General features: G+C 36.8%; 1 protein-coding gene across 3 annotated transcripts in view; it reads right to left on the bottom strand.

The window, feature by feature from the left end:
• b3glctb (beta 3-glucosyltransferase b) overlaps positions 1-11078 on the bottom strand; it is a 46903-nt gene extending 35825 nt beyond the window's left edge. Inside the window, exons 1-7 of one of the 3 annotated variants that reach the window (XM_047804452.1) lie at positions 10297-10390; positions 10127-10173; positions 7469-10011; positions 4845-4884; positions 4462-4559; positions 2776-2852; positions 2223-2334 (exon numbers count right to left, since the gene is read on the bottom strand). In XM_047804452.1, coding sequence (XP_047660408.1) covers positions 2223-2334; positions 2776-2852; positions 4462-4559; positions 4845-4884; positions 7469-7747 — 606 coding nt within the window. In that variant the 5' untranslated portion in view covers positions 7748-10011; positions 10127-10173; positions 10297-10390. Of the gene's footprint in view, positions 1-2222; positions 2335-2775; positions 2853-4461; positions 4560-4844; positions 4885-7468; positions 10012-10126; positions 10174-10296 lie in introns of all 3 variants that reach the window. The other 2 variants (XM_047804453.1, XM_027137530.2) reach the window with 2 other exon arrangements.
• Between the last annotated feature and the right edge of the window lie 2167 nt (positions 11079-13245).

Genomic DNA, 13245 nt, shown 5'->3' on the forward strand with positions numbered 1-13245 from the left:
TCTTCCATTTCCTCACTATGTTCCTCACAGTGGACACTGACAGCTTATATCTCTGCGATAACTTTTTGTAGCCTTCCCCTAAACCATGATGTTGAACAATCTTTGTTTTCAGGTCATTTGAGAATTGTTTTGAGGCCTCCATGTTGCCACTTTTCAGAGGAGAGTCAAAGAGAACAACTAGTGATGTTACCAGTGCCACCAAAGCTCAGAGAAGTGTGTCAAAAAAATTAACCGATTTTCATTGAAGCTTTGTATCGAAGCTTGATTCATTCTGGCAAAATCACGTGACCAATGGCGTCCGAAGCTTCGTTTCGCACACACCCACATGACTGCTTCATTATCTGATTCATTCATTAATTCATTCATTCATTTTCTACCACTTATCCGAACTACTCGGGTCACGGGGAGCCTGTGTCAGGTGTCAAAGGGCATCAAGGCAGGACACACCCTGGACGGAGTGTCAACCCATCACAGGGCACACACTCTCGTTCACTCACGCAATCATACACTACGGACAATTTTCCAGAGATGCCAATCAACCTACCATGCATGTCTTTGGACTAGGGGAGAAACCGGAGTACCCGGAGGAAACCCCTGAGGCACGGGGAGAACATGCAAACTCCATACACACAAGGTGGAGGTGGGAATCGAACCCTCAACCCTGGAGGTGTGAGGCGAACGTGCTAACCACTAAGCCACCGTGCCCCCTTTAGCTGATTCAAAAGTGTAAAATCATGCGTGACACGTGGCGCCCTCGTGGGTTGTATTGGAGTATTACATGGAATCTATTACTGTATTGCGAGTTTAGGAGAGCTTATTGCTGCGAGTTGTCAATGGAGCCTGTTACAATAAGATCGCGTTCTGAAATGTGGGAACACTTTCATTTGATTTCGCCCAATGAGGTGGATATATATGGTTTTGTTGTGAAGCCTATGTTTATAACTTAAATCTCACTCATCATTGGGCAATTATATGATTCAATTTAACATTTCATGTTGTATATTTTGTCATATATATATATTTATTGGATAGTAGCAATAAGTTTAAAAATATAGGAATGCAAGAAAAGCCTATTGAGCACCGTTTAATAACAACAATGAATAGTTATGGTTCACACTTTATACTTTTGAGACAAGGTCTATCCTTAATCTGTTTTTAGGTCCAGTGTTTGATTTGCTCCCAGCAGCTGTAATACATCATCCAAGTCACTCATTCAAGAACACTTACAATATCCATTTCACGAGCTCACACTTACAAATAAGACTGTGTGGCTATATAGTCATGCTGAACAGGTGGACACCTGATTGCTGATTGTTAATAAAACATAATTAAGCACAAAGCATCTATCTAGCCTACAGTACAGTAGACTGTATGGCAGGTTTATAATTGTGTAAAAGTGTCTGCACTTATGTACCCTCAACATTCATGAGTCTGATTTTTTTTTAAAAACAGTCAAAATTTCCACATTCACCATACAAAAAGTTATCTTTATTACATTTTTGTTTGGGGTTACCATGCCTATGCAAAGGAACATGAACATGATTTGGTCATGTATTTAATATATTGATTCATTTATTTATTAATCTATCCTTAATTTGTCAATCCATTAATTTGTGCTTCTAAAATAAATACATTGTTTGATTGTAGAACATTGTGATAGCACTTTCACCAGCAGAGGTCCTCATCGAGCTCTGATTTGAAAAGCTTTGAGTAATGAACCTTTTTCCGATACAATTGGGTTGAAAGCTACACTGCTTCAAGAAAGCTTCACTTCGCCATCACAAACAACAACTTGCAATTGGCCTTAAATACCTTTTCTCATGATTGGATGCACCCATCTATGAAGTTCAAGGCTTAATGAACTCACCAAACCAATTGTGTGTTCCAATTAATCAGTGCTACGTAGTTATAGGCACACAAATCAACAAAATGGCAAGGGTGCCCAAATTTATGATCTGTCTAATTTCGTTTTGATGCATATTGCACATTTTCTGTTAATCCAATACACCTCATTTCACTACTGAAATATTACTGTGTGCTGCAGTTATTTGATAGATCAAAATGAAATTGCTGATCCAAACACCCAAATATTTATTAATGGTCAGGGGTTAGCAAACCTTTGCATACTACTGTGTGTGTGTATGTATGTATATATGTATATATGTATATATATATCACAGATCAAACTGAATAGTAAATAGTTGAATATAAAAAGATCTTACTCTCCAAGGGTTAAATCTGCTGAGCACCTGCAGCAGTCTGCCTAAATTGACAACGGTCTCCTCCTCCAAGAAAAAAATCCACAAAGAGCTCTGGCAGTAACCTTCTGCCAGACTGAAAAAAAAACACTTCAGTATGTTAAAAAATTTAAAAGCCCTAGCAAATTGACATTACATAGAATTGTACAGAAATAGAGCTTTCCAGCCCATTTAAATATTTTTAGCAAATTTAGAAGGATGGAAATTATTCTGAATGGAAAAACACTCAAAAATCAGCTCTTCCGGGGCCTCCAACAATAGACCGTTTCCACCAACTATCTATGTTTGTCTGTGTCTGTTGTTGGAGGATTATATAGCTGATATTAAAACATTATTTTAAGTCTGGAATTGCAGGGACCAAGAAAATTACATTTCATTAAAGTTATACTAGTCATACTAGTTATACTATTGTGAGAATAGTCATGCCACACTTCCCTTTATGTATGTGAAAATTGTCTGCTATTAATATGCTTGTTCACATCCCTGTATCCTTTTTATGTATCAAAGTGGTGCTCACTGAGGCAGTGCAGGAAGAATCCCCCAGTTTCCATCATATTCTGACAACTCATGGAGAAGCACAACAGCTGCCGAGCTCTGAAAGACAAATAGAAACCTGCTGGAGACGTTTAATTTTCTCGGACACTAGGCTTTTTAATCTCAATACTGTATGTTAAGAAGTAGGCAGGCTGGCAGGGCATCCATTCATATCACTAGCTTATAATGTATACAGTCAGGGATGAAAATTAGGTTGAAATTAAATCATTTTCATTTTCAGTTTTAATTTGAGGGTTTTTACATCCAAACAGTGGTCTCATGATTTCACTTACAAGTATGTATGATTTCAAATGTCATTTGCATAAGGACAGATTTGTAAACAACTGCTGAAATCAGATCTCAGGTCTTACCAAACTCAGCAAGTACTAAAGTGATGGATGAACAAATCACTATAATTCCTGTGCTCAGTACATTTTATTGCTTTACAGAATGTACATGAATCAAACAGACACTGAACTCAATCAACACTGGAAGGAAAGCAGATGAGAAAATAATTGAGATGAAAATCGGTTCAACTATAGAATCATAGTGAGTTGGCTTGGATCTTCAAATGCTCACTAATCAGTGTTAGATCATAGCAAGATAAATCATTAATGCCACACACATTGTCTCAATAAATGAATTTAAGGTTCCTTTAGATGAATTTTACTTTTCATAAACCAACACGAAGAAATAGGATTTTTTCCAAGACTTGGAAAGAATCAGATCTAAAATAATAACCATATTTCGGATATAAATGATGTTTGAAGACTTTGCGCTTTGTATAAATGATCTCTGCAGTACAGAGCCCTATGGAGTTTTTGATTGCAGGTATAATCATGTGGGAATCTCAGTATGCTCTCATAGCCCAATCACAGTCCTGTAGGCAATCAACCATGACTCAAAATCATTTACTCCGCCTCCAGCCAACACTAATAGAGCAAAGACTTATCAATAAAAAGCACAGTACCCGTTTAAACTTTAATTAAAAAAGTTACTGTCTTTCAAAATTGCTTTTATGGCATTTTGAGAATCCAGCAGATGCTTAAAAAAATCTAGAGTTAGGTCAAAAATTAAGCAGATTTCCATGTCAAAACTACTGCCACTAACACCAAAACTGATCATTTTTGCTAAAAAATCTCGTAGTAGGCTTGAGCCAGTTGACAATCCTACAGATATTCTGTGGATATTTCTTTCCATTCATAGAAGAACAAAATATCTGTTATGGCTAATGGCAAAATGATCGATTGCACCATTCTCCATTTTGAACAGAGTAGCTGGTCAGAACCACTACAACTAAATTACTGAACTAAATGTTATGGCGTCTGCAACAATGTGATCCAAATGAGGTAATCAAATTATACTCCATCAAAGGGAAATAGTACATAATAAAGATAAATGCTGGCTACTGAATAAATTTTAAATGTTTTATTTATTTATTACTTGAGACATAATTTACCACTATTACCTATCTCTGGGAGTGGTTTGTGGGATCTACAAATATTCCAGGAATAGCTGCAACTGCACTTGGCAAAGTCTACCTTTGGCTTGTCTAGAAATAAGTTCTGCAGATCCTTACATTTTGGGGTTCTGTGTATAATGGCTGAGAGAAAACCGTGGAATTGTGATTGTGAATTATGAAAGAAAAATTAGCTGGTCTTAGATCTACCTGCTCTTGGGAAATAAGGTGTGCTCTCCTCTGCTCTGCCCTCTCAACGTGGTAGGAGTTCTTTTGACTCTGAATCACAAATACAACTTGCCTTAGTTCTGAGAGAGAGAGAGAGAGAGAGAGAGAGAGAGAGAGGGAGGTTCAGATTTCTAATCTAAATCAATTTCATATTTATACTCATGAAAAAACAAAGCCACAGAGGATGTTCTCTGCAATTATAAAACTTTTTTTTATGAAACATTTAGGTCACTGTAAGAAAAAAGGTAAGAGGAGACACTGAAGGTCTACAGAGCAACTGTTAATATTCCCTGCTGCAAACATTCACTGACTGTCATGAAGGTTATATTCTCCTTCAACATTAAGAGGTCACTGGTTAAACTTACCTAAGATCTGGTTAACAGGAACATGTATGTTGTGTGTTGTCTGTGGAAACATAAATAATAATGAATGTTATGAGCCAAGTGCCTAAAAAAACACATTTTTGACTGGAAAGGACTTTAATGTATGAACATCATTATACAGAGTCATTGATGGTTTATTACTAGAGTAGTTTAACTGCTGCAGAACTCAGCAGTACTGAATTAAACTCCAGGTTCTGAGTTTGCTCTGATGGTGCTCATTTGTGTCCACAAGGACTTATTTGAACGTCCCTCTGTGTTCCTGTTTAAGTGAGACTCACAAGCAAGTTTCGGGATTCATGTGAAGTTAGTGTGTCTTGACCGTTTAAAAAAAAATGCCCACAACCCTTAATACAAGTCTTGGAAAAATTTCGTATTCTTGTTTGCTTTAGAAAAAAATTCACACTAAATGATTATCAGTTCATCCCTTATATGACACAGATCAGAATTTTAGCTCTAATTTCCTCATATGTATTTCTATATGTTTTAAATAACTTAAAACATGCCACCTTTTGTTTGAGGCCACCCATTTTATAAGTGATCAAAATACTGGAATTGTGACTAACAGGTTTTCCTGTAAGATTGATTGTTAAAACAATAGCACATGATATCTTGTTTTAAGCCCCCAGTTTTGCATGTCAAAAGAGCTGACTAAAGGAGCATTCTTGTTTTGAAGCTGAGAAAAGACGAAAAAATCAGTCAGATCCATTACACAAACATGGCACAGCCAGAGCAATAATTTGGAATGTCCTGAAAAAGAAATTAAGTACAAACGTACAAACAACCAGGCATCAAAAAGGTCATTAAATAACAGAAGAACTGTAAAAGCTGTGAAGAAAATACAGAAACAGGTGTCAGTGACATCAACAAATTTCACCAGGCAGGGGTGAAGGTATCACTATTTGAAAGAGTAGAAATATAAAGGCCATACCACAAGATCTAAACCAAAGATGACGTACAAATTCTGTGGCCAAGATTAACCTAGACAGAAACATTCTGTCTGACAGTTAAGAGAAATACATCCAGTCTAATTGGGAGAAAGTTCATGCAGCAAGACAATGACCCAAGATCAGTGTTGCAATTTAACGGAGTACAAATACTTTGTTACCGTACTTAAGTAGATATTTCATGTATCTGTACTTCGCTATTTAAATTTGTCAACTTTCACTTTTACTCCATTACATTTCCTAGATAAAATGTATACTTTTACTCCGTTATATTTCCACTAAGCATCTTCGTTACTCGTTACTACGAAATAAAATCAGAAGAAATGTGTGACTGCAATAAGGGAGGTTTGGCGAATCACTGCTCCTAGATTGCATTACGCACGTCTGCACGCTCTACGGAGAAGCACAGGTACGCGCAGCGTGCACGCGCAGTCAGAGCTGGGGGCGTTTATCTATAACGTTAATCGGCTGAAAGCTGCAAAGACGGCAAACAAAAGCAGTGAAATTTCTCTATTCTTCTTACCAGAGTTGTAGCACAAACAAAATATTAATGCAAACAATCCATTCAATACTAAATAAAAATAACATTTATTGATTTGGTCTTTGTCTTGTGAATATTTTTTTTATTAATGACTGCATTCATTGGACACACGGTTTGTAGAGAATGCACACATACATGAACTGATTTGATTCAAGACTGGCATCATTACATCATGCATAAAATTTTGGTGTCCACTTTTGCCATTTAATAATACCATAACTTTTGGCTTACTATGTAGTCATATAATATTATAACTCTTCTTGTTTTAAATTCTCACTGAGGGCTAAAACCCCTAAAGATGAAATCCTAGAACCGCCCATGCTCTTATGCCTACCGAAAATCACTGAAATTTTACTTTTTACTTTTTCTTCAAATACACAGGAACGCGCATACAGTAAATATCAGTAAATTACTTTTGATACTTAAATATGTATCAGATACTTTAAGACTTTTACTTCAGTAATATTCTAAAAGGTGACTTTCACTTCTACCAAAGTCTTTTTCTAGTACGATACTTGTACTCTTACTCAAGTATTGCTTTCTAATACTTTGTACAACACTGCCCAAGATACACTGTCAACACAACAAAGGACTTCAACAGAAAGAAAAAACTTGAAAGGTTTAGACTGGGCAGGCTAATCACTAGACCTGAACCCAACTAAGCATGCATTTACTTCCTGAAGAGAAAACTGAAGGGAAAAAACTAAAAGAAATAAAGGAAGCTGGAGTTCAAGCTTAGAAAACCACAAAAAAGAATGTGAAAGTTCGGTAATTGGCAGTGGGTTGACCGATACACACACACACACACACACACACACACACACACACACACACACACTGCCCAAAAAAAATTAAAGGGAACACTTAAGCAACACATCCTGGATCTGAAGAATGAAATGGTCTTATTAAATACTTTGTTCTTTACATATTTGAATGTGCTTACAAGAAAATCACACAAACATTATCAATGGAAATCAAATTTATTAACCCATGTTGGTCTGGATTTGGAGTCACACTCAAAATTGAAGTGGAAAAACACACTACAGGCTGATCCAACTTTGATGTAATGTCCTTAAAACAAGTCAAAATTAGGCTCAGTAGTGTGTGTGGCCTCCACTTGCCTGTATGTCCTCCCTACAATGCCTGGGCAAGCTCCTGATGAAGTGGCGGATGGTCTCCTGAGGGATCTCCTCCCAGACCTGAACTAAAGCATCCGCCAACTCCTGGACAGTCTGTGGTGCAACGTAGCATTGGTGGATGGAGCGAGACATGATGTCCCAGATATGCTCAATTGGATTCAGGTCTGGGGAACGGGCGAGCCGGTCCATAGCATCAATGCCTTCGTCTTGCAGGAACTGCTGACACACTCCAGCCACATGAGGTCTAGCATGGTCTTTCATTAGGAGGAACCCAGGGCCAACCGCTCATGCTACCACTAGAGATAAAGCATCGCCAGCATTCAAAAGTGACCAAAACATCAGCCAGAAAGCACTTTATTGGGGGTGTCTTGCTAATTGCCTATAATTTCCACCTGTTGTCTATTCCATTTGCACAACAGCATGTGAAATTGATTGTCAATCAGTGTTGCTTCCTAAGTGGGCAGTTTGATTTCACAGAAGACTTGGAGTTACATTGTGTTGTTTAAGTGTTCCCTTAATTTTTTTGAGCAGTGTATATCAGCGCCAAGTGCATCCCTTTGTTCCTACTTCTGCTGCTGCTTAGCCACAATTTTTCCCTCAAACCAGTGAAGACATAGAATTAAAAATTTTCTGCCAGGGTACATATTTATTTTTCGTTAGAATGTAAAGAGTTTATTCTGTCTTCCTATACAATTGGCCATATTAAAACTGCTGAGGTTGCAAATGACATGCAAAACCTCTCTGGCTTGCAAATGACATGTCAAATGCAATGCAGCCTGTGTTTTGCTATTGAAGGTCAGCTAGTTGTTTGATGCACCTCTGTATGAGGCACTATTCTTCTCAATGGAATAGTCCCCAGCAGCTTAAAGTGACATCTAAATGCTATGCCCACATCATAATTAGTTATGCAGATTGCTTTGGATGCTGGGACTGAAATTGATTTGAACTGATGGATATTGATCTGATTGGCTCTGTGATGTATTTCATTATCAATATTATTTTGAAAGAGAATTAAATATATATAAAATGTGTGGCTAAGAGTAGTATGCACCCATTAGTTTTGATTAATGCTAATGGAAAGTCTCATTCTTCCCTAAGCTGTAACTGCTGTAGGAAATCATCTGGGGTGACAGTCCACTATCACTTTGCAGCACTTAATGTGATAATGTTTTAACATGCATCACAATGTACTTGAATAATTTATATACAAAGATGGATCCATGTCTGCCTTATGTATTCATTCAGAAAGTCTCAGCTATCTTTTCACCATATTCACAGTGCTTCTGTCATTACAAAAACTACACTGGGATTCTGGCATTCAGGTCTCCAGAGATAATGTATACAAGCCTATTTAATAGCATCTACATTTGTATTTTCCCTGCTGTTGATAAGAATGTGATCCCACCACTTTTGCCTTTGTAATTTGTGGCTTTTTTTCTTAAGGCTCACCAAGGACTGCATGGCCATTCTGAACGAGAATGAAAGCTAGAAATAGATTTAATAAGGCTATTTTAACTTTTGCTGAGATGCAGCATTTCTGACATTACAGGTGTCATTGCAGAGCATTTAGGTCTATGGATAGTTGTAAAAAAATCAAAAAACAAATTATGAATGTTTCCAACATCAGCATACTTGCAGCCTTGTCCTTCACCACTTACTTAGAGTTCTCAGACTACTGTTTCTGTCTGCAGTGAGTTTCTTTCCGGTGAGTCACGATAGTGGGTGCTGGATAATCCAAGCTCCTTTAATGGGCTTTAGGAAGCGCACCCAGATGTTTATGGATTTCTGAATTGCAAACTATTTTCTTGTACATACAAGTAGCATGTACAATAGGAAGAATTATTTTGTACATACTTTTTGTGCATAGAATTAGTAAGCAATTTGGGATGCAGGACAAGTCTTTATCATCTGGATGACTGTATGCATAAGGCTGCTGCTTCATGGCTTTCTGATTGGATACTTTAATGAATTTAATGAGGTGAACAGGTGTTCTATTAAAGTGGCCTGTAATTATGCCTTCTGGCAAACTAAATTGCCACTGATCATGGTAATACCATAGAGGGTAACTTGAGTCTACAATTAACTTTTTTAGATGGTACACCGTTAAAAGAAGGGCAACATGGTGGAACAGCAACTTACATCTCCAGGGTTATCAGTTGGAGCCTGAGCTCAGGTTATTCTTTAGGGAATTTCACACTCCCCCACTATTAACCCCTGATACAGGACCATTTTACACTTGAAATTTATAATCAGAATTAGAACCACTTTTTACCCAGGGTTCAGCCACCTTGGTCTGAAGCAAGATTAGCACCGCTTTTGTGGTGTACATTGTGTAAATCTGAAACAAGTTAAAGTTGCTGTAATGTTTTCTGTGCAAATCCATGTTGGTTTCTTCTCACTTCCCCAAAAATTACAGTAGATGAATATTGGTACACTAAATAGCCAGTAGGTGTGCATGTGTGTATGATGTGTTGTCATATACTGCTTTCCCATTCAGTCTGGGTCCCTGACAGACTCTGGTTCAACTGTAACAATGACCAAAATAAAGTGATTAATGAAGCTGAATGATCAAATAAACTGGTAAAGGATTATTTCTGCTGTCTACAGATGTCTAGGTGGAAGAGTAGAGTTTGTTCTCACTTGAGCGCCACCTGCTGGATCTTCATGAACGCCGCTGAAGAGAGGAACTGCAGGAGAGCATACAGGGAAATAATGTTCAGTACATCATGACAAACAGCATGAGATGAGAAATGAGACACAACTCCAGACAAATATTGAATCTATAGGTTAGTTTAGCCGTGTTTACTCACCAAAAGACAGTAGAAAGCACGATAAAAATGTGGCACGTCCCACGATGTCGTGTTTAGTCATGACAAAATGCTCACTGGTTATTAAGTGAGGCTCTTCTTATAAATGATAAATAAATGGCGCCCACTAGCGGTGGTTAGGGTGGAATAAACAAGATGGCGCCGATATTCGATGGCTTTTAAATATCAACTTTAGAAAAATCTAGAACTTTTGAAAAGCTTTTAATAACACTGCCTTAGAAACAATTGAAAAACGTTTGCTTTTATACTTTGACAAACTTGATACATAATCTTTGTTTTGGCTTGTTATTACTCTTGGATGTTTTTTGTTTGTTTGTTTGTTTGCTTCTGTTTTTTATTCTTTGCTATTTTATAATGCACACAATGCTATTAGTAGTAGTGGCGATGGTGTTAGTAGTATCAGGCAGTAGTATGACAAGTCATCTGTACGGTTGAGCAGTGTGTCATATAATTTCTTTACAATGGCAGATAGAAGTGAGACACAAGTATGTAAACTCAGCAGCTACTATATCAGGACAAATAGAACACTCATAGTCAAAATCAGACCCTATCCATCTGATCATGCCACACAGTGGCTGGGCATTATTACTGGGCCTCCGTACAGCTCCATCAAACCCCTACAGATGATTCCAAATGCAGCAGCACACTTTGTTTTCAAACATCACAAAATGTCCTCTCTTTGTCTCCGTCCTGCTGCTCACATCAAATTCAAAGTCTTAATATAGAAGACCTTGTCACCCCCTACCTCAATATTCTCTTTAAGATTTAAGTTCCCTCCCACAACCTGCACTCAATTAACAAACGAAGATTGATGATATCTTTTCAGAAAGGTATGGCATCCCTTTCCAGAACCTTCAGAATTAGTCAAGAAAAATTAAAACCTCACTCTTGCCAAGGATGTTTATATATCTATATAACTCTTTTTTCTGACTTGTGAAATAAATCCCAGGCTTTTTTTTTTTTTTTTTTGTGCACAACATGGAATTGGATACATTTCCACTAATCTTAATGCATCTGGAAGTTACTGCTAATTTTATTTTAGCTTCCTATGTGGATTTCCATAAGTTGTTGCATCATCACATTTTTCAGTGGCTGGACACAGATGAAGAGCTGAAAGATGTCTTTCACTGCCGCACTCAGTTGATTAGGGAGATAATCTATAAAACCATTTTTGTCTTTGAGATTGTTTGTTTCTGAGAACACATCACATACACAAGGGAAATTGTGTAAGCGACATTCTTTGTCTCTGTTTGTTGATCATGACTCATGAGACTTCTATCCTTCTCACAGACATGATTTTTCTGGTTTTATGCTTGACCAGAATTTCTATTTTTATTTTACTGGTAACAATAATAGTATATTGGATATAAAGAGATTTTTACATGTTTGAAAAATAAGCAAATGTGTTAATAAACTGAATGATCTAAGCTTTGTTACAGTACATAATGGTCTAACAATGGTAACCATAACCACAACCATTTCATTTCCCCTAGAGGTCCGGACAGCTGAGTCACTGGCTATTTTCAAGCGGCGGTTGAAGACCTAATTATTCAGGAAACATTTCAACTAGCACTTTTTTCCTTTTCTTTTGCATTTAAAAAAAAATACAAAAAAAAAACAAAAAAACACCTTTGACACTTTTTCATTGTAACTTTGAACAAATGTTTTAAACTCATGGTATCTTAAGCATGTAACCTAGTGAACCAGCATTAATGTATTCAATGTTAGAGATTTAAGCACTTATGTACGTCGCTCTGGATAAGGGCGTCTGCCAAATGCTGTAAATGTAAATGTAAATAACAACAGTGTTAGCTATAGTTCACTTACTTAAGCAAAAAAGCAGAACAATAATACAATAGAAATAAAATTGCTTTGCTTTGATTTATTTTACTGTAGATGTAAAAATTTAAACAGACTTTACACAGCAACGAGGTTCCCATATTGAAATGTAATATAATGTCGTTGTAAGTCTTGTTTCATATACTGTAGTTTGCAGCATAGGTCTGGATAGATCTATTAGTTTAATTTGGCAATACCGGTAACAACGTTCTGTTGGTAATTTAAGCTTGAGAAAACAAATATTAGAAACTGATCAACTTAGTAGAACAAAGAGTTGTTTTTGTTGTATATTTTACATTGAGTTCACAAAGAAATCATTTGTTGTCTTGTGATAATGGCTCTCTTTAGGACAGACAATGCACGCTAAAAACTATTTACTGGTATGATAAATGTAAAGGAAAGTGATGAGATTGAGAGCACAGTGCATAATGGAAAGTAGAGTGGCCTGCAGTTAGAAGAATACGTGAATGGGGAAGGATATTGTCCAACAGAATCAAAAAATACCACGCGTTAATCATTGAGGATAGAGGAATTTCTCCCTGTCATCTGGTGCATTGTGGTGTTTTATATAGTTCTTTGTTGAGTAGAGAAAGTATTTATAAACATGCTTTTTATGAATTGGGTTACAATGAATAGTGTAATTGCTTAAGTGTTTATCATTGACTGTTAACGTGTCATTACAATGAAACATGATGGAAGCTTTCACATGCATAGCAGCCGATCATCTGAGCTGAGAGTAAGCCATTCCATTTGGAAATATATACATACAAAGGAAAAATAAAGTAAATAATGTTTGTTCTGTCAAAATGAGTAATGTGTTGCTTTACAGCAATTTAATTTCAAGTTATTTGCCTCAAAGCACTTTACAGAAGAACAGAAAAAGAAAAGAAATTTAAGTTTCAGATTAAGTTACTATTTATCTCTAACATCTATCCTTAATGACAAGCCTGAGGAGATGTTGGCAAGGAAAAACTCCCAGAGATGATATTATGAAGAAACCTTGAGTGTAACCAGACTCAATAGGGAAGCCATTCTCATTTAGGTGACACTGGACAGGAAATAATGTAAATGTAATTAATTTCCCGTCTACAA

This window comes from Tachysurus fulvidraco, chromosome 20, assembly GCF_022655615.1.
Source record: "Tachysurus fulvidraco isolate hzauxx_2018 chromosome 20, HZAU_PFXX_2.0, whole genome shotgun sequence".
Lineage (NCBI taxonomy): Eukaryota > Metazoa > Chordata > Actinopteri > Siluriformes > Bagridae > Tachysurus > Tachysurus fulvidraco.